We start from the raw sequence: 27932 nt of genomic DNA on the forward strand, positions 1-27932 counted from the left end.
TAGAACAGAACACAACGTCTCAGGTATGCGGCAGAGAGGAAGAGGTTAAATAAGGTCAGGCAGCCAAGGAGTGACTAAATAACCACCTAAGAGCAGAAGGAGATTCTTAAGGGCTGCCAAACGGTGCGGGCTAGTTCACCGGGGGGGGGGGGGGAGGAAATGCTCTAGAAACTGGCAGCCAATTTCCTTGCTAGACTCATGCGTCCGGCAGGCGACACTCCTTCCGCCTCTGGTCACCTCTCCAGGGCCAGCTTTGGTGAGGTCAATCGCCTGGGCCCCCTTTCTCACTTGCCCCGCTTGGCCCTCCCCTTCCGGGACGAAGGCTTCCCGGCGCCCCCTGCGGAAGAGCCGGCTGCCGACGCCATGGCAATATTGATCTGTCCCTCCTGGATTTCCTGCCTGGCCTCGGCGGGGAGGTGGTTGATCTTCTGCTGGGCCTCCAGGTAGAACATGACGTCCCGCAGCTGCTCCTGGAGTTCTGTGATCTGCAGGTCCTTTTGCTCACAGGTCTCCTTCAGCAGCTTCTCCTCGTCCTTCAGCTTGTTCTGGAGCAAGATCTGGTTTGCTCGCAAACACTTGTTCATCTCTTGCTCTTCCTTCAGCTCAGTGGTGAGCTTGGACACTTTGTTGCTTAGCTGGCTGCATCTGAAAGAGAGGAGCGGATGACAACCCGTGTGTGTGTGTGTTAGATTGGAGCCTGCCCCATCCCCAAAGACTTGGAGACCACACAATGCACATCCCCAGCAGAACAAAGCAAGGCTTGGTGTAATTCCCTGAATTCGTCCTCAATCTTTGTGGAATAAAAACTCTAAGCAAGAACCACCCAAACGGATTACAGTTCGCTTGGATTTTTGGCCAAGCTTCTGAGAAAGAGTGCCTTAAATAGGGCCCGGGGGGGGGGGGGGACAGACTGAGAAATCAGCCATGCAATATAGTTTTGTGCCCTGCTGTCTGAATTTTTAAAAAGCCCTGCTGGATCAGACCAGTGGTCCATCTAGACCAGCATCCTGTCTCTCACAGTGGCCAACCAGTTCCTCTGGAGGACCAACAACAGGACACAGAGGCCAAGGCCTTCCCTTGGTGTTGCCTCCTGGCACCAGTTGACTGCCTCTGACCATGGAGGTTCCTTGTAGTCAGCATGGCTAGTAGCCACTGATAGACCTGTCCTCCATGAATCTAATTCCCTTTTAAAGCCATCTATACCTGTAGCCATCACTACATCCTTTGGCAACCTGAGCCCAGGGCTCAGCAACATCATTAAAAGGATGCCTTTAGTGTATCTCAGAGTTCAGACAATATGAAGGAGGCCCCTACCTACCTCTGCTGGTTAATAACAGAGCTAATCAAGGTAAGAAGAAAAGTCTTGTCTTACACTGAATCAGGACCCCTCTTGGTCCATCAAAGGCAGTGTTGTCTACTCTGACCGGCAGGAGTTCTCCAGGGTCTCGGGCAGAGAAAGGTCTTTCACATTACCTACTTGCCTGGTCCCTTTACCTGGAGATGCTGGGGATTGAACCTGGGACCTTCTGCATGCCAAGCAGATGCTCTAGCACTGAGCCACAGCCCCTCCCCACCCTACTTCTTCACATGCCCTCCAGCTTGTTACATAACAGAAGAAAGATTGTACATATTATATAGTTTTAATAGTTTATGCAGGCTGCCCAGTAATCCAAGATAAAGGTATACTTCATTATATTGCAAAGATAGAGGAAACGATCCAGTCATAGGAAAATGTGGATCACTGGAAAAATAAGAGGAATGGTGGAAGGAAAGAGGGACAATTCCTTTTCTAGAAGTACGCCAGCCACTCTCAGATTCTACTGAGACCAAGCAGGAATTCATGTGCAGATTTGCCATTATCTTAATAGAACCTGAGATATTGGGTTGACTCAATCAAGGAAGCCGCGGCCCTCAGCCTGCAAGGCTGTTAACGATAGGATGCTTTGGAGGTCATTAATTGACAGGGTAAACCAAGGCGATTCCGCCTCGAGGACTGGTGATTTCCAAAGTGCCTGGGAACACAGGCTGGAAAAAGCATGTCTGACTTCCAGCTCTGTTCGTTTAACCTGAAGGGCCCTTGTAAGTATCTGAGATGGATTAAGAAGCGTCTTCTAGGCAAGACAGCTGCCATCAAGTCAACGCTTAAGGCTTTGTTGGAAGAATCCACTTTCTAGGGAAAGAACGAGGCAGACGTACTTCCTTTCGAGCGACTGCTTCTCCTTGATCAGCTCGTTCAGCCTGCGGTCCAGGGCATCGCATTTCTCAATGGTCTCTTTAAATTTAGTTTTCATGGTGTTAATCTGTTGGAAAACAAAGAGACTTTTTCAAGCGTGCCAAAGTCCAAATGCACATTTTCATTACAAGAAATGGGCTTCCTGGAGTAAATCCACAGACTTTGGACGCTTCCTGTGTGTGTGTGTGTGTGTGTGTGTGTGTGTGTGTGTGTGAGTGAGAGAGAGAGAGAGAGAGAGAGAGAGAGAGAGAGAGAGAAAACAAATGTTAAAGGACTGTGAGGGTGGGGGAGAGGAAATGGGACATGAACACCTTGGTTCTGACCATTTAAGGCTATAGATGAAGAACTATCACCAAAGGCCACCCCGACCATGCCCTGCAGAATAAAATGGAAGCTTTCCCTTTGTGGCGAAATAATCAGGAGGAAAGAGCAGAGGACCACCCCATCGGCATTACTTGCTGGACTGAGCTTCACGGAGCTCCAAAGGCTAAAATGACACCGCATGAAATTCTGGTACTGATGGCCTCGGTAGTCCATGGAAGCAGAGACACCACTGCTTTACCCTCTGTAACTCACAGCAACCAGGCTGAATTTCATTTCGATAGTGCCAATCAGAACTAAACTAAAATCCCCTTGGGCACAGATAGTGGGGTCACTCCAGCCCAAGGGTCTTCGATCCCTGGCTGGGCCTCTCAGGTGTGCAGAAGAGCCTTTTCTTGCTACACACCTGCCTTCTGGAAATGCCCGCTGTGTAGAGAACAAAGGTGCTACGCCTCCAGTCTCTCTTTGGAAGTGTATTGAGAAGACCAGCAAATGGCCAGGTGAAGTCACACAGTGGTGTCAAGGGTTCCTCCCCAACTCTAATGCAGGTTTGGGATGCCCCAACTGGCGTTCAGCTCGTGCTTCTTGTTCCCATCACTTCTGGTTTGCTGCACATGGCCCCGGCCTTGACAAGGGAATAACTCTGGCTCCCCCCACCCACTCCTAACACATCACGGGCCTCATGACTTCCTGTCACATGCTTGCAGATCACTGTCTCCCACGCTGAGTGGATCCCCAGACTGGAAAGGCTGATGGCAGCCGCTCTAACCTATGTCTCTGTACCACCAGCTCTTTGCCTAGTGCTGGCCCCATACGAAAGGGCCACAATCAGCCACAACGGTCAACTCCATCCTACTGCACTGGGACCGGACCCCCATGCTGACAGGTCAGGCCACACCCAGTAGCCTGTAAGTCTCCTTCAGACAAATGACCCCAAATATATATTTCTACACAGGAGATTGTGCGGCCATCATACAAACACACCAGAAGCTGCACATGTAGCCAAGCATTCAGCTCCCAGAATGGCATAGATCAAGATGGAAGAGTGGAGTATCAGAAGAGCATTCCTCTGAGGATGTGCAGAGTGCATACCTGAGAACCCAATACATGCCCATGCAGCTGGAATTAAGAGGCAAGAGCTTCAGTTCTAGGGATATTACTTCCAGGCTGGCTTGGACCCCAGGACTTTTGAGGTGGTTTTGCAACTGACCACTGGTACTGCGAAGTAGCTAAGAGAATGAGTTGGCGTCTGGGTGATCCCCACTTCAAATCTCGTCTTGGCCACACACACTGGGCCTTAGGGAAACCACCCCTCTCAGACACACCCCAATCTGCAACATCAAAATAACTGTGCTGTCCTCCCTTACAGGGCAGTTCAGAGGCTTATTACGATAATATATATAAGCCAAAGAGTATAGGAAGTGCCGAACAAATACTAATACTGTTCTGTAGGGTATGCATTTTACAAAGGCATCCATGTTTGCACAATCAGAGTAAGGATAAACCCAAGCACAAATGTCTGCCAAATTTGCCCACAATTTGCTCGCGTTTTATAGTGATCAACAGGAGGAGGGGGAGAGAGGAATCACAGACATACTCCCACAGGGGTTCCTTTCCACAGTACTGCTTCCGAATATTTCATTACAAAAATTAATATTTAACCTTAGGTTTGCTGCCGACAGATAACAAATACAAATAACTTGCTGGCACGCAGAAAGCGTTGTTCCTCTTAGAAATTCCTGCCCCATCATTTAAAAAACAAAGAACAAACTGCATTTGGGCTTTTTGCTGCAGTAAGCACTAGAGCCACATGACCTATTCTATTGACACACGTTCCCAGAGGCACACAAAGCAAACAAAAAAAGGAGAAATCCAGCTCCCTGGCGCAAGCTACATAGCTTCCTCTGCAGAAAAGCACCACCTGCCAAGAGGTCTGACCCTCGGTCTCCAGAAGGCAGGACTTGCCCACCGCCAGGCAGCTGAGGCAGCCAGTCATGGTTTAAAAAGGGGACCGGCCAGAATGGGAAGAGCTGAGAAATGCCCCATCCCATGGAGGAGGAACTGAAGTGGAGTGGGGGGGGCGCAGAGAGAAGAGAAAGCTTGCTTGCAAAAGACAGCTCAGGAAAGTTGATGCATGCATTTTCCATTTATTTATTTATATCCAGCTAGCATGGTGCAGTGGTTAAGAGCGGCGGACTCTGATCTGGAGAACCGGGTTTGATTCCCCACTCCTCATGAGCGGTGCACACTAGTCTGGTGAATTGGATTTGTTTCCACACTCCTACACACGAAGCCAGGTGGGTGACCTTGGACTAGTCACAGCTCTCTCAGCCCCACCTACCTCACAGGGTGTCTGTTGTGGGTAGGGGAAGGGATTGTAAGCGGGTTTGATTCTCCCTTAAGGGGTAGAGAAAGTCGGCATATAAAACCAACTATTCTTCTATCCCGCTTTTCTCCCCAGTTGGGACTCAGTGGCTTTTAGAACATCATTTTCCTTCCTCCATTTTCTCACAACAACCACCCTTTGAGGTAGGCTTGGCCAAGTTTGTCACGGGCCCAAGGGCATCTGGCGAACTTCTACGGTAGAAGTGGGGATTCGAACCCGGGTCACCCAACGTCCTAGTCCACCACTCTATCCACTACAACACACTGGCTTTACAGAAAGTTATATACAGGCACAATTATAGTTATATCACGATTGGTAACAGTGTTTGTCTGCAGCAGTGGAAAAGAGCAAGAGTCCAGCAGCACCTTTAACAAAATTTCTGCAGGGGTATGAGCTTTTGTGAGTCACAGCTCACTTCTTCAGATACTTCATCATTAGGACCAGAATATTTAAGTTAATTAAAAACATTTAAGAAGGTGCCCACCTGGGAGCAGATTTTTGTTTAACATTTTCACAAAAGTATACGAACTCAGAAGCATACAGAATTTGGGGAGGGGCAATGGCTCTGTGGTAGAGCATCTGCTTGGCATGCAGAAGGCCCCAGGTCCAATCCCCGGCATCTCCAGTTAAAGGGACTGGGCAAGTAGGTGATGTGAAAGACCTCTGCCTGAGGCCCTGGAGAGCCGCTGCCAGTCTGAGCAGACAATACTGACTTTGATGGACCAAGGGTCTGATTCAGTAGAAGGCAGCTTCATATGTTCATACTCCAACAAAGCAGTGCCCTTGTGGAAGAGGCGTTCCCCTGCCTGCGTGTCAGATGAGGAGCACGCCACTTTGAGCAACCGATGCTGGTGGTGCATTTATTTACTTGGCATATACCACTTTTCTCCCCAACAGGGACCAACAGTGGCTGACCACATTCTCCTCTGCTTCACTTTTATCTTCACAACAACCCTGTGAAGTAGATTAGGCAGAGACTGGGTAACTGGTCCAAAATAACCCAGCAATCTTCTATGGCAGAATGGGGATTTGAACCTGGGTCTCGCAAATCCTAGTCTGACACACTCACCACTATGCCACACTGGCTCTCACAAAGGGTCCTTGAAAAAGGAAGCAACAGCCTTCTTGCCTTCAAAACAATGGTTCCCCCCCTCAAAGACAAAAGCCTAGCATATTGAATCAGTAATAACAATATAAGAAAAGCTATGCTGGATCAGACCCAGGCCCATTAAGTCCAGCAGTCTGTTCACCCAGTGGCCGGCCAGGTGCCTCTAGGACGCCCACAAACAAGACAACTGCAGCAGCATTACTCCTGCCTGTGTTCTACAGAACCTAATATATTTGGCATGCTCCTTTGATACTGGAGAGAATATGTATGCATCTGGACTAATATCCATTTTGACCAGTAGCCATGAATACCCCTCTCCTCCATGAACAGGTCTACTCCCCTCTTAAAGCCTTCCAAGTTGGCAGCCATCACCACATCCTGGGGCAGGGAGTTCCACAATTTAACTATGCGTTGTGTGAAGAAATACTTCCTTTTATCACTTTTGAATCTCTCATCCTCCAGCTTCAGCAGATGACCCCATGTTCAAGTATTATGAGGGAGAAAAGCTTCTCCCTGTCCACTCTCTCCATACCATGCATCATTTTATAGACCTCTATCATGTCTCCCCTTAACCGCCTTCTTTCCACACTGAACAGCCCTAAGCGTTTTAACCGCTCCTCATAGGGCAGTTGCTCTAGGCCAGAGACTGACAAGAGGTGGTTTGCCATGGCCTGCCTCTGCAAAACAACCCTGGCATTCCTTATGCTTGGAACTGCTAATAGCTACCAGGCTTCTCTGTCCCACTTGCATTTTTCTCTCATTTATGATCTTCTCTTGGACTTTCCTCCCCCTTCCTAATTAGCGATCGTAAGAGAGATTTCAACTTTGTTTTATTTTAATCTAACCCAGCCAGGGCAGTTTTCCCACCTTTCCTCATCGTTCCCTCTTTGCGTACCACGCTCTCTCAAGACTGAGTGCCGGTGTGTGGGGACCTCCTTGATCTCAGTCCGGTACAGAGACTTCACAGGTAGGCATTTACACTGAATAGACAGTGATGCTCAGATGGGTGGTGGGTGGGCTGAGAAAGACTGACACGACTAAGACTATCTGGCAAGTTGGTGGCAGAGGAGTAGTCAGAACCAGGAACTCAGAAGCGTACAGCTCAGCATCTCCCCCTCCCACCCACTCACTCAAGCTGGGGAGGGGCCGTGGCTCAGTGGTGGAGCATCTGTTTGGCATGCAGAAGCTCCCAGGTTCAATCCCCGGCATCTCCAGTTAAGGGACTAGGCAAGTAGGTGATATCAAAGACCCCTGCCTGAGACCACGGAGAGCCGCTGCCACTCTGAGTAGACAGTACTGACTTTGATGGACCGAGGGTCTGATTCAGTAGAAGGCAGCTTCAGGTGTTCAGTTCTGTGTGGAAATAAGAAGTACTGGAATGCCAGCATCAAGCTGACTAGGATTTTCAACCCTTGCGCATTTCCCATCAACTTCGCAGGGGCTCATGCCGAAAAGCCCCTAACTGGCCCCCCTTCTCCCATCTCCTTCTGGCTGTGGATTTCCTGCACTGAGCAGAAAGCTCCACTGGATAACCTCTAAGGCTCCTCCCAGCTCTAGGACGGACTCAGTCAAGCTCCAGACTAGACTAGATCCTTAGACAGAATAAAGGACAGAATAACAGTAGCCTTCCAGGCCATTCAGCTGCTGATTTAAGAATAGCAGTTCTCTTACAAAGGGATTTCAAATGGAGATTAGAAAGAGAGGCTGCTGAATTACAACTAATAATGAAGCTCAAGTCAATACATTCTCCTGGACTTAATAGAAATCTAGGATTCCTGTCTCATTACCCCTGTTAATTTCTCCACGCCTTACTGTGTGGATGTGGGTGGGTGTTAAGTGCCGTCAAGTCGCTTCCGACTCATGACAACCCTATGAATCAATGTCCTCCAAAATGTCCTATCTTTGACAGCCTTGCTCAGGTCTTACAAACTGAGGGCTGAGACTTCCTTTATTGAGTCACTCCATCTCTTGCTGGGTCTTCCTGTTTTCCTGTGCCCTCAACTTTTCCTAGCATGACTGTCTTTTCTAGTGACTCTTGCCTTCTCATAATGTGACCAAAATATAATAGCCTCAGTTTAGTCATTTTAGCTTCTAGGGTCAGTTCAGGCTTGATTTGATCTATAACCCACTGATTTGGTTTTTTTGGCAGTCCATGGTATCCTTAACACTCTCCTCCAACACCTACTACCATGCCTACTACCCTTCTGCATATCACACCTAATCCAATCACGCCTACTAATGTCATTTACTTGCTTTTGACATTTACATTGCCATTGTGTGTGTAATTCACTCTTCTCTACTTAAGGATAGATGGACTCACATTCCAGCAGTATCTGAAGTGAGCTGGGGCTAAGGAAAACTCTGCCAGAAATTTGATTAATATTAGGTGCTTTGGAACACAGGCAGGATAATGCTGCTGCAGTTGTCTTGTTTGTTTCCTAGAGGTGCCTGGTTGGCCACTGTGTGAACAGACTGCTGGACTTGATGGACCTTGTTCTGATCCAGCATGGCCTTTCTTATGTTCTTAGTCTTCAAGGTGCTACTGGATCTTTGCTCTTTTCCTACTGGGTTTCCATCATGATCTAACCCAGGGGTGGGGAACGTCAGGCCCGGGGGCCGTTTAAGGCCCCCGAAATAATTTTGTCCGGCCCTTCGTGGGTCCTGGCAGATCTCTAGCTCAGAAGGATCTAAGACTGATGATCTGCATCCTCCTGGGGACAGGAATAGCCTCTATTCAAGGCAGGTGTGAGTTTGTTTTGCTGAGAAAAGCAACCTTTTCCCCCCCTTGCAGCAGAGTCGTTACCTATGGAGCTGCTAGGACCGCCCAAGAAACTGTGTTAACCCTTTCCCACCTGGGCCATGGAGAAATGTATTGGTTGGCTAATTTTTAAGTTAATAATTTTGTATGGCCCGCGAATGATGTTATAAATATCCAAATGGCCCTTGGAGGAAAAAAGGCTCCCCACTCCTGATCTAACCCCTTTGAGATGTCTTAGTCCTGGAAGTCTTTTCCCTATGGATGGGAAACTCTGGATAAAGGAAACGAGCAATTCTTGTGCAAACTATAGGAGGCAGTTGCTCTAACCATTTGGAAAGCCTCTGCTAATTGTTTATCCCCCAGGATCCATTTTATTCATTTGTGACATTCGCATGCTGCCTTCCCAGCAATAAATTCAAAGCAGTTTACAATTCCACATGGGATAGGAAGGGGGATCAGCAAAGGGAGGAACCAACCATTATGCAGCATTTACATCAGGACCAGGAGGAGCCAAATGGCAGCTGTACACCCCTAAGCCGATGGGGTGGACCTCTCTGCCTTGTCTCTCTCCCTCCATTCCAGCCAGGTGGGCTCTCTGAGCAAGGGACCCCGTGGTCAGGCCTTACCTCTGAGCTATGTTGGTGAAGGGGCTTCACAAGCTAGCCAATACAGCAATCCAGGCTGATCCAAATTTAAACCATTATGTTGTCTGCCTCCAAGTAACGGCAGGCACTGTGACCAGGCATCATTTCCTGATCATTTTGGCTAATACTCCTTTTCTGTTCTAGAAGGGGAAATGGTTTGGCAGTCTTGTCGAAACACATAAGAGAACGGCTCAGCCTTCTGAGAGCCAGCAAGATTAAAGGATGGGCACTGAAGAACTCGGATAGGAGAACCAGTGTGGTGTAGTGGTTAAGAGCAGTGGTTTGGAGCAGTGGACTCCGATCTGGAGAACCGGGTTTGATTCCTCACTCCTCCACATGAGCGGCGGAGGCTAATCTGGTGAACTGGATTTATTTCCCCACTCCTACACATGAAACCAGCTGGGTGACCTTGGGCTAGTCACAGCTCTCTTCAGCCCCACCAACCTCACAATATGTCTGTTGTGGGGAGAGGAAGGGAAAGTGATTGTAAACTGGTTTGAGTCTCCCTTAAGTGGTAGAGAAAGTTGGCATATAAAAACCAATTCTTCTTCTTTTATTAAATCCTCACTGAGCTTCCTCTGGACAAAGAGATCCTGCTCTGCAAACAGAGGGTTCCTTTGTCCCCCTTTGGCACCTCTTGTTAAAAGGATATCAGACAGGAGAGCTGAGAAAGAGGCCACCTGAGACTGGACGGCCGCTGCCAGACAGAACAGCATCGGGATAGATGGTCTTGCCCCAGGAAAAGGCAGCTTCCTGTATGTCCGAGGGTGGCATTGGGAACAGTCCTGCCTATTTGCTTAAGCCCTCCCCCTCCCACACTGCCTTAGCACAACACGACTGATGGCGCCAACCCACCATCCTGAAAACTGAAGGACACATTATTAATACAAGAATTCGACTCACCTCTTCACCTGTGTCTTTTTCTATTCGGACAATCTTATTCTCCCAATAGATGCGCTGGGATTCCAGCTGACTTGTTAGCAAATAGGAGTACTGCATTGCATTGGAAATGAAACAAAAGCAAAACAAAAACAAAAAAACAAAGCAGTCAACTTGTCCTTTGGCCTTCTCAAGTCCTGTCTAACAAAGACAAACTGGTGCAGGATGAGCCCTTCCTCCACTGGGGATTGGGTTCAAGTCAGGGAGAGACCGACTAAGAGGCAAGAATCCAAACGATACTAATGAAAGTGACGGAAAACACGTAATTCCTCAATGGTCTGGGCAGGTTTCAGCCACCCCACATTTCCTTAGGACACTGGGTCCATGCCAGTACTGCACTCAGAGAGAGGCCACAATTCAAGAGTATCTTCTTCACATGTGTTAAGGGTCCTGGATTCAAGGTGTCTCCAACCAAAAAGATCAGGTGCTGCAGAAGACAACCTTGGACCCTGGAGAACTGCTGCCAGCCAAGAGTGGACAAAACTGACCTTCACAAACCAAGGGTCTGACTATATAGCCGCTTCATCTGACAGTTAGCTGTGCGCTGCCGTCAGCAGCAGGTTATTGGTGGTCACAATTATGGGTGGTAATATTTATTCAAAACATTCATTAGTCACCTTTCTGCGGAGCTCAAGGCGGCTTACAATGTAAATAAAACAATGATTAAAAATACATTAAAAGGCCACAATTAAAATCTCAATTGTTATGTGTGTTAAGTGCCGTCAAGTCGCTTCCGACTCATGGCGACCCTATGAATCAAAGTCCTCCAAAATGTCCTATCTTTGACAGCCTCACTCAGATCTTGCAAATTGAGAGCTGTGGCTTCCTTTATAGAGTCAATCCATCTCTTGTTGGGTCTTCCTCCTTTCCTGCTGCCCTCAACATTTCCTAGCATGACTGTCTTTTCTAGTGACTCTTGTCTTCTCATAATGTGACCACAATACGATAGCCTCCGTTTAGTCATTTTAGCTTCTAGGGTCAGTTCAGGCTTGATTTGATCTATAACACACTGATTTGTTTTTTTGGCAGTCCAGGGTGTCCATAACACTCTCCTCCAACACCACATTTCAAAGGAATCTATTTTCTTCCTATCCGCTTTCTTCAATGTCCAGCTTTCACACCCATCCATAGTAATAGGGAATACGATGGCATGAATTAACTTGATCTTGGTGGCCAGTGACACACCCTTACACTTCAGAATCTTTTCTAGCTCCTTCATGGCTGCCCTTCCCAGTCTCAACCTCCTTCTGATTTCTTGGCTGCAGTCTCCCTTTCGGTTGATGATGGAGCCAAGGAATAGAAAGTCTTCAATCTCAATTAGAACTGCCAATAAACAAAAACGAAATCATTCAAATGCAGTCCTAATGAATGCAGGTGTACCACTCAGGTGTACCACTCCGTGGCGCTCACAGGCTGGTGACAAAACAGCCTGCTCAGTGACACCAGAGTTCCTTCCCCCATTTCACACAGTGGCCAGCCAAATGCCCCAGGCAGGGCAGGGAGGCTAAAGCTGCCCCACCCCCAGCAACTGGTACTCCCTCCTTCAGAACATGGAGACTGTATTTAGTCCTCACGGCTGGACCTCTCCTCCTAACCCACTTTAAAGCCGCTTCCCCTAATAGCCATCTCCGCACCCCAGGGCAGCCAGACCCACCAGCAAATTATGAGTTGTGTGAAAAGCAATTGCTTTAGTCTGCCCTTAACCTGCTGCATTCATCAGACCTAGGTGCAATTAGGATGCACACAAGCCCCCTCTTCCCCCAATATCCCTTCACACTGAACTTTGGTAAAGATCACATCTGAATAATGGCAGAAAAGCACCGGAAGCTCTCAACGAGGCTGCTGTTAGGTGAGCTGGGGAAAACAGAGGCTGTCATATAGAGGAGGGTGCCAAGTTATTTTCTGTTGCCCCAGAAGGTCGGACCAGAACCAATGGGTTGAAATTAAATCAAAAGAGTTTCCATCTAGACATCAGGAAGAATTTTCTAACACTTAGAGTGGTTCCTCAGTGGAACAGGCTTCCTTGGGAGGTGGTGAGCTCTCCTTCCCTGGAGGTTTTTAAGCAGAGGCTAGATGGCCATCTGTCAGCAAGGCTGATTCTATGACTTTAGGCAGATGATGAGAGGGAGGGAACCTTGGCCATCTTCTGGGCATGGAGTAGGGGTCCCTGGGAGTTGTGGGGGCGGGGGGAGGTGGTTGTGAATTTCCTGCATTGTGCAGGGGGTTGGACTACATGACCCTGGTGGTCCCTTCCAACTCTATGATTCTATGAAAATGACAATGGCAGGGGAAACCAGGCACCCGCCCGGATTTGAAGCAGCAGCTCTTTACCTCTAGTTGCAAGGCATCGATCTTCTCCTCTTGACATATGTCTCCCTCACACTCGTACTGGACCAGCTTCCCATCAGTCTTACTTGCTACCAGGCGATGGACATAATTATCTAGAGAGCAATGCAACAAACAGCAGGTAAACTCACACAAGTTTTCCAGGGATTCAGGAGTGAGACGCAACCTGGCCCACCCTTTGCAAAGTGAGACACATGCCCAGATCTTGCTGAGCCCACCTTTACTGAGATGCTTCCAGTCTCACCCTGAAGATGTCAGGACCTGAAGGATGGAAATGCCCCTCTTGCCAAGCCCCCACCAAGATGGCTCAACCAGACCCCTCCTCTGGCATCTCCCTGTGGAAGATATCTTCTGCTTTGGGGTCTACTGCTTGGGGGCTCCCAGTCTTAACCCTCCACAAGAAGAAGAGTTGGTTTTTATATGCCAACTTTCTCTACGACTTAAGGAAGACTCAAACAGGCTTACAATCACCTTCCCTTCCCCTCCCCACAACAGACACCCTGGGAGGTAGGTGAGGCTGAGAGTGTATGACTAGCCCAAGGTCACCCAGCTGGCTTCGTGTGTAGGAGTGGGGAAACCAACCTGGTTCACCAGATTAGCATCCGCCGCTTATGTGGAGGAGTGGGGAACCAAACCCGGTTCTCCAGATCAGAGTCCACCGCTCTTAACCACTAAACCACGCTGGCTCACAACAGAGCACAAGCAGCAGCCAAGAGCCTCGCAAGCCAGAACCACGGCTGGACTCACTGACACTTCCTGCCGTTCCACACGAACCCACAGTAATTCTCCCATTCGAAAAATGTGCGTCACCATATCTGGCTTGTGCTCAGGGCAGGGAAGAAATCTCACAGAGAAAAGGAAGCGCCTGTGCCCAGAAAAGACACTAGAGGGCAGGAGGAAAGTGTCCTCCTTCAGGAAGAGATGGCTGCGCATTTCGATGCTTTGCACGTGCTCTGGAGCTCAGCTTCGGCTGAGACAACAGAAGCAGCCGCTTAAGGAAAAAGAAGTACCTCCAGCATAGTCCCAGACTCTGTGATTGGTTAGCTGCATGGCATAGGTATGTTGTGTCTCCTCAAAATGCTTGTAAGCGTGCCGGCTCACGTAGCGTCCGCACCCGATGTGCCCACATATTAGACATATCCAAAGGTTCTGTGTGATAAAAGGGCGAGAAGATTTGTTGCGAACAAAGGCAAACAAAACAGAAGCCCAGTGGCACCTTCAGGTCTAACAACACTGATTTCAATAAGCACTTTCATGGTTCACAGCTGACTTCCTCAGATATGAAGAAGAGTTGGTTTTTATTTGCCGACTTTCTCTACCACTTAAGAGAGAATCAAACTGGCTTACAATCACCTTCCCTTCCCTCCCCACAACAGACGCCCTGTGAGGTAGGTGGGGCTGAGAGAGCTCAGAGAGAACTGTGACTAGCCCAAGGTCACCCAGCTGGCTTCACATGGAGAAGTGGGGAAACCAACCTGGTTCACCAGATTAGCGCCCGCCGCTCATGCAGAGGAGTGGGGAATCAAACCCAGTTCTTCAGGTTAGAGTCTACCGCTCCAAACCACCGCTCTTTCTCCACCACTTAAGGAAGAATCAAACTGGCTTACAATCATCTTCCCTTCCCCTCCCCACAACAGACACCCTGTGAAATGTCTGTTATTAAACCATACCTGATCTGCCTTGTGCCAAGTACATGCTGAAGGTGGCAGGAGGAATGGCCTCAGTGATGGTCGGGGAACTGTGCACAGGGACCCCAAAGCTCAGAACCCAGGGACCATTGGGGATTAGGGGGAGGACACGCTCCTCTCTAGGAAGAGTGAATGCTCCAAATCCTTCCTCCTCCAGTTCACCTCTCAGGGTCTTTGCAAAGCACATGCAAAGATGGTCAGATGAAGCTATCGGCCCCTCTGCAAAGCCAAGCCCCTCCTGGCGATGCAGCCAGAGCAGCAGCCAGATCAAGTCAAATTCCTCCCTTGCCCCCACAGTGGTCCACTCACTTCTTGGACGCCACACTCAAAGCACTTGTTCTCCTCCACAGGCTCTGGGGTTTGGCAATACCTGCACACAGGGCATCTGTCAGAGTCAGGAAAAGAGCAGTCATTACAATTCAGGCCAAGGTCAGGTAACACAGCTTGGCAGCAGGAATATGCAACACAACTAGAAAGAGGCAGGGTATGTTTCACCCAGGGGGGACACCACAAAACCTAACCCACACACTCAGTGCACTGTTTATTCAGCCATAGGCTCTCATGATTAGTTATATTGTGGAACTCCCTGCCCCAGGATGTGGTGATGGCTGCCAACTTGGAAGCTTTAAGAGGGGAGTGGACATGTTCGTGGAGGAGAGGGCTATCCATGGCTACTAGTCATGATGCATCCCTATTCTCTCCAGGATCAGAGAGGCACATGCCTATTATCTGAGGTGCTTTGGAACACAGGCAGGACAATGCTGCTGCTGTTGTCTTGTTCGTGGGCTTCCTAGAGGCCCCTGGCTGGCCACTGTGTGAACAGACTGCTGGACTTGATGGACCTTAATCTGATCCAGCATAGCTTTTTTATGTTCTTATGATAACCCCCTGCTTTCATTTCCCAGAGGTTTCCAGTCCTCAAGGAGACCAGTCCAAAATGGTGCTTGCACTCAGCTGACCTTCCCAGGTGTCACACTTCCAGAGGCGAACTGCACTGAGCTTTCCTGGACAAGAGCTCGAAAGCAAAGCACTCACCAGCAAAACCCCTCTGCCTGATCTCTGCCTCATCACATTTCACCCTTGATTTAACCCAAGGTCAGAATCCTCTGCATTGGTCCTGCAGTTCTTGTGTGCATGCAAAAGTGTGAATCTTGGGCATACACACCTCCTCCACTCACACTCTTCATAACACCAGGGGACATTTCAGCTGTAGCTCCTTTATGGCGGGGGGGAGGAAATGTGCTACCACCCAGTACAGCATTCTCCATCTTAAGCCTCCCCTTTGATAATCCCCCCCCCAACACACCCTGCTGCCCAGTCCAGAGCAAAGGGAACAGCTTACGTGGTGTCCTCCCACCGCTGCAGGCACTGGCTGTGGAAACTGTGGTTGCAAAGGGTGGTGAGAATCCCATTGACGGACTCGTCCATCCTCTCCAGGCAGACTGTGCACTTGGGCAGCTCGATCAGGTCCATGACTGGAAGGCTGGCTCCCTTCGCGAGAAGAAGGCCCCGTCTGTGTCAGTCCCCCGAGACGCTGAATGACACCTGCCACTCAGCACCCCTTCCCATCTGCTGCAACCAGTGTCGTTTCCCCTGCTGCAGACAACCCTAGCCCCAGCGCCAATGCATGGATGCCAAAAAGACAGCTGTGCGTCTCCCATGCAGCAGACAGACCCCGAAGGTCAGCCACTGAACTGACCAGGGCCTGAGTCTGTCCAAAACATAAAAGAGATGGGGGGAGAGGCGAGATCTGTCTGTAGCAAAGGCAAGCAGTTAAATAAAGAAGACATTGTGAGGTGTGCAGAAGAGGAAGAAGAGTTGGTTTTTATATGCCAACTTTCTCTGCCACTTAAGGAAGAATCAAACCAGCTTACAATCACCTTCCCTTCCCCTCCCCACAACAGACACCCTGGGAGGTAGGTGGGGCTGGGAGAGTATGACTAGCCCAAGGTCACCCAGCTGGCTTCATGTGTAGGAGTGGGGAAACAAATCCAGTTCACCAGATTAGCCTCCACCGCTTATGTGGAGGAGTGGGGAATCAAACCAGGTTCTCCAGGTTAGAGTCCACTGCTCCAAACCACCGCTCTTAACCACTACACCACGTTGGCTCTCAGGATGGAGATGCAGGATGGAAACACCACACCCTCTGCAGATGTCAGCCTTCCAGGTGTCCTGCTACCAGGGAACCCTCTCCCAAGGGAACTACCTGCCAGGCAGCCTTCTCAAAATCCTATCCCTACCCCCCACTAGGCTATGACATAACCCCCCCTCCCTTGGTGCTGACCCATTATCTCACTCAGAGCCAGTGTGGTGTATTGGTTAGAGTGTTGGATTAAGAGCAGGGAGACCCAGGTTCGAATCCCCTCTCTGCCATGAAAGCTTGCTGGGGGACCACGGACCAGTCACATGCCCTCAGCTTAACCCACCTGACATGGAGATTCGGGTCTAGTAGCACCTCAGAGACCAACGAGATTTTCCGGGTACAAGCTTTCAAGAGTCACAGCTCCCTTCGTCAGATACTTTGACCCTTGAAAGCCCACACCAACCCAAAGAATCCTCAGAGTCTTTCCACCTCTGATGCCTGCCTGCCCTGCGCGCCCCACCTCCATTCAGTGCCCTAGACTTCCTTGCCACTTTAATACATAAAATTTAACCGGCCCCTCTTGTCTCTCTCCCACTATTTTCTTCTTCTTCCTGCAACAACGGCATCTGAAAAGGAGAGCCAAGTGTTGCAAGAGGGATCAAGAGAGCAGAAGATGGCAGAGAGGTGCTGGTTTCTGGATGACTGAGGAGCAGCCAATTCAGAGGGGACAAGTGAAGGGGAGCTGGGAGGGGAGAAGCCGTGGATGGGGACGAGGCTCAGAGAGACACAGAGGCAGGGCCCGGCAGAGGTGCCACAGTGCCAGAAGCAAAGGAAAAGGGAAGGGGGTGCAGGACCAGCGGGGGGGTGGCGGCTACCTGAAGGCATCACTTGGTAACAAACATACAATGATCTTCAGCAGCTGCCTCAGCTGGCTGCCTGTGTGCTGCTGGCGGCTGGGATGCCCAACAACAACAACCAAGATTGTGCAATGAGTTCAAGGCAAAGAGGACAACTCAAATTCAGATTATTGGGTTGAATTATTTGGCTTCTGTGTTCCCAAGCTTTAGATTCTGCAAGAACCGCAGGGCAGCAGAGGGGCTGTGAAGTTTGCACGCATCCCACCGAGAAGATGAAGGGGAGGATCCCCAGCTGCCCATAAGTGTTTGTGAAGATCAGAAGAAATGACTTACATCTTCTGACTTGAAGACTTCGGCCCTCTCCACATAGACCAGCTGGCAAACATCTTCTTCTATGGAGTTGAATTGCCGGCCATTACAAGTCATGTAAAAGCTGTCCGCATCTGCCTAGTGGGGAGGAAGCAAAAACAAGAGGCTGAACAGATTGGATTTCTACCCAGGTCAAGAGCTGGGTGGAGGCATTCCCCCCACCCCGCAAAAAAAAAAAAAAAAACTACCAACATTACTAAGAAAATCAAAGAGCATTTCTCAGGCCAGTGACTCTCCACTCATGTGGCAGCCAACCCACCTCCTACCTCCCCTAGCCATGGTCTGCCACCCAAGGGCATGGCCAAGGAAGCTTGGCAGTGGCTATAACAGCACAAAGGAACAAGCGATGGCAGAAAGAAGTGAGATGCAAAGCAAGAAGCCCCCAAGTCAAACCTCACATCTGAAAGAAGCTCCCTAGGTATCGTCCTTGGTCGAGTCACTCACAATCTCAGTATCCCCATCTGCAATGTGGGGATACTAATACAGGCCCGCCTTGGAGGGCTGGCTTATGGATTACTGAGATAACGTACATAAAATCCTCTAAACACTGAAGCATCACATAAATCCAAAGTGCCTGGGCTACAACTGAGAAGAGGCTCTTGGGTCTGTTTCTTGAAGTCTATTCTAGCCAATGATCTTCCCTCTCTTCAGTGCCTTTAGCAGCTTTTAGGTAAGTTTTGGGAAGCAGTGGTGAGGCCCAAGAGGCCCAGTCAGCACTCCACAGGCACTGAACATGCTCCATACAACACTCCTCTGTCCCCAAAAACCTCCAGTGCACTCAGAGTTCCTCAGCAAACAAGTCTGTGTGGAAGGTGGAAATGCTTGACCATCACTGGGCCTAGGGCTAAAGATGATCCATGATGGGACTTCTGGAAATGGTCCCACCAGCAGAAGACACAAGATCTCAACACTTGAGTTTTCCCCGCAATGCTCTTCTGAGCCAAAAGAAATCTGACAGCCACAACTGCCCTGCAGATTCTGGGAAGTGAGCAGAACCACTCGTGCGTCCCACCCAGAAACCAAAAGGCTTTCTCTTTTTGAAAGATTAAACTCCATTTATATCCCTACAGATTAAACCTCTAGTTTCCTGCATGCCCACAATCACCGTGCGGGTTCCCTGAAAAGAGAATCTGGCTTTTGCAATCTTAGAGAGCAGGTTTCCAGATCCAAGGCACACCTCCTTCTGCAAGCCCAGGGGCTGATGTACATTTTTCTCCAGCTTGCCTGAGTCACTGCTTTCAAATGGATACACAATCACCCCAGCAATGGGGAAACTGCTTGTACTGCAGGCAGTAATTACAATTAAGGGCCATTTGGAGCAGGAAGCTGGGCCATTTCAATCAGCAATTAGACAGAAGGCCCTGAATGTCTCTGGAGAAGAGCTTGGCAAAGCAAGCAGCACTTGGACACAGAAGCTGTTAGCCATTTATATCTTGCATGCCCGGGGGGGAGGAGAGCCTCTTCTCCCACTTTTCTCTGGTCATCACCCACATCGGAATAGAGAGGCTTTTTACTTACTTATATCCCACCCATCCTGAGTTCAGTGACACAGATGATTTGCCTTTCTATCCCCGGAACGCAGAGGAAAGCGATCAGCTCTGCAGTAGTTATCCCAGCTGCCCCCTCCCCAATTTCAGCTCTCACCCTACCCCATTTTATCCATACAACCCCCCTAGAAAAGTAGAGCAGAAAAAGAGCGTACAGCAGGCCCAAGGTTAGGGATTTGAACCTGGGTTTGCCTGGTTCAAGCCAAGTACCTTTGCCACTTTACCACCTGAGAAGAGTTTCACAGAAGGAACCCGTGGACAGCAAAAGCCTAAAGATGTGAAGGCCCAGAAAAAAACTGGAAAATTTTAGGAAAAAATTGTGTGCTTTTCTTTTTTTTCCTGAGGCTTCTCAATTTTTTCAGCAGAAAAAAAGGAAATTTTGGGGAGTACTGAGAAAAATTCCTATGAATATTTTCTCTTTTAGAATGAGTAAAGTGCTTTTAAAGACAAATACAGCTCTTAAATCCAAGATGCATTTCAGCACCTAGAAGCATACCGAATCTTCATGAGGCAAGGGCGTTCATTGCTTCTCAAGTTGCATGCCTTCCGTTGTCCTTTTGACCTGACATGGTTGAACTTTTCACTTCTCCCTCAAAACACATGAACACCTGGGATCTTTGAACATATGAAGCTGCCAATCAGACCCTTGGTCCATTGAAGTCAGTATTGTCTACTCAGACTGGCAGTGGCTCTCCAGGATCTCAGGCAGGGGTCTTTCACATCACTTATTTGCTTAGCTCCTTTAACTGGAGATGCCGGAGATTTAACCTGGGACCTTCTGCATGCCAAGCAGATGCTCTGAGCCACAGCCCCTCCCCAAAGTGGTTAGTCAGCCATTTATATCTTGCATGTCTTGCTGAATAAGTGCTAAATAAGTTATAAATGATGCATTTTATATTGTTAAAGAAGTAAAATTAGTTTAGGTTTGATAGGACAGTAAGTATTGCATAAAGTTCAATTTTCCCCAAAATTTCCAGGTGTTTTTTTATGGGGAAAAAAGGTTTTTCCCCATGGGTTCAAAGTTTGTGAAAATTCTATCTCTCTACAAAAGCGAGTACAGTGTTACAGAAGCTGATGTGGTCTGCCACGGTTGCAGACAGCATCCAGGGGTGTTCACACTAGGTGCTTTGCCACTGATATACTGCCAAATGAGCACCAGTAGAGCATTTGTTCCAAAGGCCTATCTAGAGAAAACTCTTCTCCCTTCAGCCAGTGTTTAACGTCTTGTAATTTTTTTTACCTGTGTACTAAACTTGACCAGTACCATGTACTGGTTTGGTGTGGAGTCTCGGATTATTTTCATGTGTTCAATGACTTCATAAAAAGAAGCCACAAACTTCATGAGATCGTGGCTGGTCATTGTGGCAGGAACCGTGAGAATGCACAGCATGGCACTGCGTCGCACGTCTTCTTTTAAGGAGGTCATCTTGCTGCACAGACAAAATTAGAAGGTTCAGAAAGTGTGGTGTAGAGGTTAAGAGTGGTTGTTTGGAGCGGTGAACTCTGATCTGGAGAACCAGGTTTGATTCACCAATCTTCCACATGAGCGGCGGAGGCTAATCTGGTGAACCGGGTTGGTTTCCCCACTCCTCCACATGAAGCCTGCTGGGTGACCTTGGGCTAGTCACAGATCTCTTAGAGCTCTCTCAGCCCCACCTACCTCATAAGGTGTCTGTTGTGGGGAGGGGTTGTATGCCAGTTTGAGTCTCCCTTAAGTGGTAGAGAAAGTCGGCATATAAAAACCAACTCTTCTTCTTCTAAAATGGTGTTAGTTCTGAGATTGGCTACCAAGGAACCTCTGAAGTACCAAGGAATCTCTGAAGTAGTGAGCTTCAATCCACATTCCAGGGAAATCATGGGTTCCTCAGGAAGAATACCAGTGATGGTGGAGGAGATTCCCTGGAACAGGCTTCTCACTGCTATCTAGCTATGTGCAAACATTCTCAGTTCATGGAGGGCAGCTTCAATGGCACCAAAGCCCTGGTCAGGCCTTCCCAAGTGCCAGCTTCACATCCTAGGCCATGACCCAAAAGCCACTGCAAAATGAGGGGGTCCCATAACAGAACTAAGCAGATCAATTGGATTAGAGAAGAACTCCCTGAGGGTAGAAAGCATAAAACCACTAGCTCTAGAATGCCAACACAAGCATTTGCTATTAAACACCATAGCTGTCATAGCAAGTCCTGCATGGTGGGGGGGAGGGTTGCGGTCACTGGGGACGTGGGGGGGAGGTAGTTGTTAATTTCCTGCATTGGGCAGGGGGTTGGACTAGATGACCCTGGTGGTCACTTCCAACTCTATGATTCTAAGTCATAATAAAGATTTGAAACTCGTAACAAAACTACGCCAACAAGGTCAACCATCCCATTTTGCACCCAAGAAATCCTGGGATTGAATCCAAAGGTTTCCTTCCATGAGCAGGCCCTGGAGCCAGGGGATGGAAGGTAATGATCACTGCGCATGACTTTGCACCCTTGCCTTGTGCCCTTCCAACGGTACTATTTTCTTACTTTGTCTTGTAGAGGTGCATAATACCATGAACTATTTCAACAGATGGGTTTCCGCTGAAAAAGGAAATCTGGTCCGGAAGCTGCTTTGAGGGTGAATCGGGGGCTGTTCCCACACTTTGGCCTCCAGGTTTACTTCGGTCCTCTGGAGAGGAAGCCTCAGAAGCTTTGCCTTCTTCCATGGCGGCTTTCATCTCATCTGTCCACGAAAGCAAGAAACACCCAGGTTAGAAAATCCAGCTGTGCCAATGCATCATTTTCAAATGCAATAAAAGGAATCTACCCAAAAACGGGTCCTTTGGAAGCTGGAGAGCTCATCACCTCCAAGCTGTATCTCGTGCTGGATAGGGCTGTCAATTCGGTTCTTCCCGAACCGAAAAACAGCCAAATTTCCCCCGATTCGGCTGTTTTTCAGTTCGCGAGGAACCGAACTCAAAAAAGGCGGGAACCTTCGGGGGTTCGGCAAATAAATTCGGCAGATTCGGGGTTCCCCCCCACGCCTTCACGGGGGCTTCCATGAAGGCGCGCGGGGGGCCCTTTAAATAGATCTATGCCTCCCGGCCGGGAGGCACTGAATCTATTCCACGACCCCCGCGCGCCTTCAGGGGACTTCCCAGAAGGCGCATGGGGGGGCCATTAAATAGATCTGTGCCTCCCGGCCAGGAGGCACAGATCTATTCCACACACCCCCGCGCGCCTTCAGGGGACTCCCCAGAAGGCGTGCGGGGGGGGGGGGCATTAAATAGATTTGTGCCTTCCGGCCGGGAGGCACATATCTATTCCACGCCCCCCCCCCCCGCGCGCCTTCAGGGGAGTCCCCTGAAGGCGCGCAGGGAGGGCCTTCAAATAGATCTATTCCAAGCCCCCCCTGCGCGCAGGGGGGCTTGGAATAGATGTGTGAAAGGGCCCCCCGCGTGCCTTCAGGGGAGCCCCCTGAAGGCACACGGGGGGGCTTGGAATAGATCTGTTTAAAGGGCCCCCCGCGTGCCTTCAGGGGGCTTCCCTGAAGGCGAGCGGGGGGCCCGAATTTCCCCCCGAACTCCGGATCTCGCCCGAATTTCGGGGATCCGAAGCGGGGGAGTTCGGACTTCGGCACGGCCCAAATCAAAACGGGCCGAATTTTGCCGAATCCGAATTTTACCGAATTTTTTTTTTTCAACAGCCCTAGTGCTGGAACCATCTGCAGCTTGCTTGGTTAGGAAACCGCTCACAGTTGGGCAACCTGGTCTATTTAGTCACAGAACCAGAGTTGAAAGGGACCAAGAGGCCATTTAGCAGTGCTGAATGATTAAATAAATTTTTGTACAAGAGAAAAAGTCACAGAGTAGTGAGTAAACTTGCAAAAGGTTACTCTCTTATCACTATGGATTCTCCCCTCCTACTCCCAGAACTGCACAGCTCCCCTGCATTGTCTACTTTTGCCACAGTAACTCCATTTCGGTCACTGTCGTAAAAAGTGTTCCATGCTAAAAATCTGCCCCAAAAGCCAACCAAAATACTTGTGAGCGTTTCTGGTGTATTTTTAAAGAAAGCGTTGAATCAGCTCTGTAGCCAGGAGACGATGTTCTTTTTCATCTCTCTTTGTTCCGGTCACAGAATCAATAGACAGAGATGAGCTTGAAGATTTCTTTTCAGCTCTGCCTTTGAAGAGCCTTGCAAGTCTCAAACTTTACAAACTCTAAAGTTTGTAACAAGGGCACAAAACACAGTGCCTGTCTGCTTTCCCAAGAACAACAATCTGTGCTGTTAGGGTGCAGCAATGACCTAATGGAAAAGAAACTAAGAGACCTCATCTTTTCCAGATGACAGACGCGCCCTTGCTTGAGCCCACGGAGACAATTCTTACCTGGCAGGCAGCCAGGCAAGCAGCTTTTCACAAGGCAGCTTTAACAGTGGTCCAACTGCAGTTTGCATCATAGACACACAGATGCCTTTGGCTTAATTGATCTACATTCTAATTCTCTAAATTATCTGGAAATGCAGTTCTTGCACGCGTGCTGGGCGTAGGAGCCCAGAGTGACAGTTCCAAAGTACCTGAGTTGGGCTTTAAAGTCTCAATGATCATATCTGTCATCTCCCGGCGGCCGAGATGCTGGTGAATTATGGCCGCTTTCTCCACCGGCGCCTTCCCTTCCAAACAGGCTGTGGCTGCAGCTAGTGCTGTCTCCTGGATTTCCTCATTAGACATGTCAGTGGCTAAGCAGAAAGGATGATTAATTTCATTATGACAACTACCTGCCAGCCAGAACAAAACAACTGCAGCCAAATGAGGCCCAACAAACCTGTATAACAGCAGCTATTACAGCTGCACTCAACTATTAATTAATGAAGCCCCATTATGATTTCCTTCCTCCCTGCCAAGTCACTCATTGCTTGAGCTACAACACACCCATGGCCTAGCTTAGCCAATCACAGATTCATATTATTTACCAGATGACAAACACGAAAGGAAACAGCATTACACAAACAGTCGTTACAATGCAGATATTTGGGGGTTTCCTATTGGGATAACTGAGAGGCCTGGAATCTAATAAACTGGTGGGGCACTGGAGGACTCTGCTTGCTTTGATGGGATCTGTCCATGACATACCTCCCTCCCCCTTTGTCATCCATATCCAGGGCAGGAGAGAACTATGCTTGGTTAAATGGATGAACCCACAGCACTGTGCTTAAATGGAACTTCCATCTCCAGAGGCACAATGCTACTGAATACCAGTTGTGGGGGAGGGGGGAGGAGGTGGCTATCTTCTTCCCCTTTGTGGACTTGCTGAGACATTGGGTTGGCAAGAAAAAGGATACCAGTTCAGATGAACCAGTGCCCTGATCTAGCAGGGCCCTGTCTATGTTTCAGAGAGGTCTTTTTTTCTGTTGGATGGCGTTAGTAAGAAAACTTCCTGGTTAAAGGACATTGTAGACATTCTAGTCCACACTGGTGATCATTTTCACAATGTAAGTCAATGCAATCAATGGAATGTGACATCTAATAAGCAATTGGACTAATCAGAGGCCACATGAGAGCAGGGGCAGAGCAACTGAAATCTTCCAGGGTTTGTTTTTTAAATCACAATTCTCTTAATGGCCTCCACCCACGTTCCCGTCTTCTAACCCCCATCTGCACAGAACCTTAACAGGCACCTCTCCAATTGCTCTCCCTCATCACTCTCCCCCTCTCCGCATCTTTATCAGACAGAGAGGAGTTCAACTCTCATGTGTGTAAAAGCAGCAGTATTTAAAAATCATTCAAAACCATTCAAATTTTAAAGCACATATATATTTTAAAAGGGAAACTTAACAAAAATAAGAAAGGGGTTTGGCCTTGAAGCAGCAGAACTTAGGAGAGAGAGGTCAGTCCCTTAGAGTAATATGCTTAAAGAACACTGGTTATTACAAACTTTTAATTTTGGTAGAGCAAACTTTTCAAGTTTGAGGCTTCCAAAGAGATCTGTTAGTTAGTACATTGCAGGAAAAAAAACAACTATTACCATAAAGACTTTTATTATTGCAGTGGCAGAATATTTGTTCTCCTTTAAGACAAGCTTGCAACTAGGATTACTAGGCTTAATAAGGCTAAAGCTGGACACTGAGGTTCAAAGGTTCCTAGACCATCACACACACCCGTCTCAGTAAATTATAGTATGTACACTGACTACCTGAGTGATAGAGAAACAACCTTCTTCTAGTTTACAAAGTGTTCTGGGCTCCTTGGAGGAGACTGAGCTACAAAGCAAGAAGCCATTGGCAAAGCTGCTATAAAGAGCCACTAACTTTTTTTCCAGTTTCTAATACTCCCTCCTACAAACATTTATTTGCTGCTACCATACTTTATAACAACTATTAGTTCTATTGTTCACTGATTTGCAGACACCCAATACAGGCAAACCAGGAAAACCAGCACAAAGGCATCCAAAGCATCAGGTAATCTACATCATGGAGGCCTGTACAGAACTGCAGGTGTTGTGTACAAAAAATACACAGACATTTGGAAATCCAAACCCAAAAAACACCCATATACCATCCTCCAGCATTCTTTAAATTCTCTGGGGTATGAGTAGAACTTACCAATTTCCAATCTGTTTCCATTTCCCCTACAACTGACTCTCAACACCCTTTACTAGGCCATTTTGGGGTACCGGTAGTTTTAACTATTAATTAACAAAGCCTTTCCTCTTTTACATACTATGCCAGTGCGTGGCCAAGTTTGGTTGCTTTCTCAATGAACATGAACAAATACCCTTTACTAATAAAACACAACAATAAAAGAATCTTATGGCATCTTTAACACATTTATGGTATAACCTTCCATAAGTTAGACCTCCCCATCACCATATGCATTCATTCTACCATAATAAGTCAGCTGGCTTTTAGAGCACAACCTTTTTAGTATTTTGACCGCAGCAGACTAACATAACTAATCCTCAGGAAATAGCAACACAAGAGACACTTCCTCTGAACAAGCAGGCTCTGTCTGACTATCATGGAATGGCTTCGTCTCCTCTATGGATGGGGCTACCAACCCCCAGGGGGTCCCTGGAGATCTTCCAGAATTACAGCAGATCTCTAGACGACAGAGGTCAGCTCTCCTGGAGAAACTGGCTGCTATGGTGGGTGGGTTCTATGGCAGTATATCCTGCGGAGGCCCCTCCCCTCGGTCCACCAGCACAATAGAATCATAGAGTTGGAAGGGGCCATACAGGCCACTGAGCCCAACCCCCTGCTCAATGCTGGATCAGCCTAGAGAATCCCTGACAAGTGCTTGTCCAGCCTCTGCTTAAAGACTGTCAGTGAGGGGGAGCTCATCACCTCCCTAGGTAGCAGATTCCACTGTTGAACAACTCTGTGAAAAACCTTTTCCTAATATCCAGCCCCAGTACCTTTCTGCCTGCAATTTAAGCCCATTATTGCGAGTCCTTTCCTCTGCTGCCAACAGGAAGAGCAATAACCCTTCAGATACTTCAAGAGAGCAATCATGTCCCCCCTCAACCTCCTCTTCTCCAGTCTGAACATTCCCAATTCCCTCAGCCTTTCCTCGTAGGGCTTGGTCTCCAAGCCCCCGATCATCCTTGTCGCTCTCCTCTGCACCCGCTGCATTCTGTCCACATCCTTTTTGAATTGCGGCCTCCAGAACTGCACTCAACACTCCAGGTGCAGTTCCAAGAACTCCCAAACTGGGACTTAGAATCATATAGTTGGAAGGGACCACCAGGGTCATCTAGTCCAACCCCCTGCACAATGCAGGAAATTCACAACAACCTCCCCCCCACACCCCCAGTGACCCCCCCCTACCCCCAGAAGATGGCCAAGGTGCCCTCCCTCTCATGATCTGCCTAAGGTCACAGAATCAGCACTGCTGACAGATGGCCATCTAGCCTCTGCTTAAAAACCTCCAGGGAAGGAGAGCTCACCACCTCCCGAGGAAGCCTGTTCCACTGAGGAACCACCCTGTTAGAAAATTCTTCCTAATGTCTAGACAGAAACTCTTTTGATCTAATTTCAACCCGTTGCTTCTGGTCCGACCCTTTGGGGCAGCAGAAAACAACTCGGCACCCTCCTCTCTATGACAGCCCTTCAAGTACTTGATAATGGTTATCATGTCCCCTCTCAGTCTTCTCCTCTGCAGGCTAAACCTACCCAGCTCCTTCAACCTTTCCTCATAGGACTGGGTCTCCAGACCCCTCACCATCTTTGTTGCCCTCCTCTGGACACGTTCCAGCTTGTCTACATCTTTCTTAAATGGTGGTGCTCAAAACTGAACACAGTACTCTAGTTGAGGTCTAACCAGAGCAGAGTAAAGCGACGCCATCACTTCGTGATCTGGACACTATACTTCTGCTGATGAAGCCCCTCTTGAAAGCCACCTGCCATCACTACACCCCGTAGCAAGGAGTTCCACAAGCTAATCATACCCCGCGCGAAGGACTTCGCCCTAAACCCCAAGAGCAGCTATCTCATCCCCCTCTCCCAAATTCCCCTCACCGGCCGCACTGTAAGGGAAGCTGCCCGGCACGGGCGACGTCTCGGCCAGCTCCAAGCGAAGCACCACCAGGGACACACTCATAGGGCCCGCCCGTGGAGGGGCTGCCGGGCCGGCGGGGCCCGAGCTCGCGGAAGGAACGGGGTGAGGAGAAACGAGCTCCGCCGCCGACGCC

At 48.8% G+C, this 27932-nt stretch overlaps 1 protein-coding gene across 1 annotated transcript; it reads right to left on the minus strand.

Moving 5' to 3' along the window:
• Nucleotides 1–251: 251 nt before the first annotated feature.
• On the minus strand, nucleotides 252–27891 carry BRAP (BRCA1 associated protein). Its single transcript, XM_056859386.1, has 12 exons — nucleotides 27760–27891; nucleotides 23821–23982; nucleotides 21790–21985; nucleotides 20520–20709; nucleotides 17697–17810; nucleotides 15766–15914; nucleotides 14733–14808; nucleotides 13746–13884; nucleotides 12721–12830; nucleotides 10354–10443; nucleotides 2197–2300; nucleotides 252–645 (listed from the first exon to the last, which is right to left on the minus strand). Exons 1-12 carry the CDS (start codon nucleotides 27839–27841, stop codon nucleotides 285–287), a joined length of 1773 nt encoding a protein of 590 aa, XP_056715364.1. The 5' UTR covers nucleotides 27842–27891; the 3' UTR covers nucleotides 252–284.
• Nucleotides 27892–27932: the final 41 nt, after the last annotated feature.

This window comes from Euleptes europaea, chromosome 13 (assembly GCF_029931775.1).
Source record: "Euleptes europaea isolate rEulEur1 chromosome 13, rEulEur1.hap1, whole genome shotgun sequence".
NCBI lineage: Eukaryota > Metazoa > Chordata > Lepidosauria > Squamata > Sphaerodactylidae > Euleptes > Euleptes europaea.

Bases quoted from the DNA above. Each gene is read 5' to 3' on its own strand.
- BRAP (XM_056859386.1), bottom strand. From the start codon at position 27,841: ATGAGTGTGTCCCTGGTGGTGCTTCGCTTGGAGCTGGCCGAGACGTCG. The intron at 21,986-23,820 runs GTACTTTGGAAC...TTTCGTGGACAG, and splicing joins GACTTTAAAGCCCAACTCAG to ATGAGATGAAAGCCGCCATG. The intron at 12,831-13,745 runs GTACTTCTTTTT...ATTGCTCTCTAG, and splicing joins AGTCTGGGACTATGCTGGAG to ATAATTATGTCCATCGCCTG.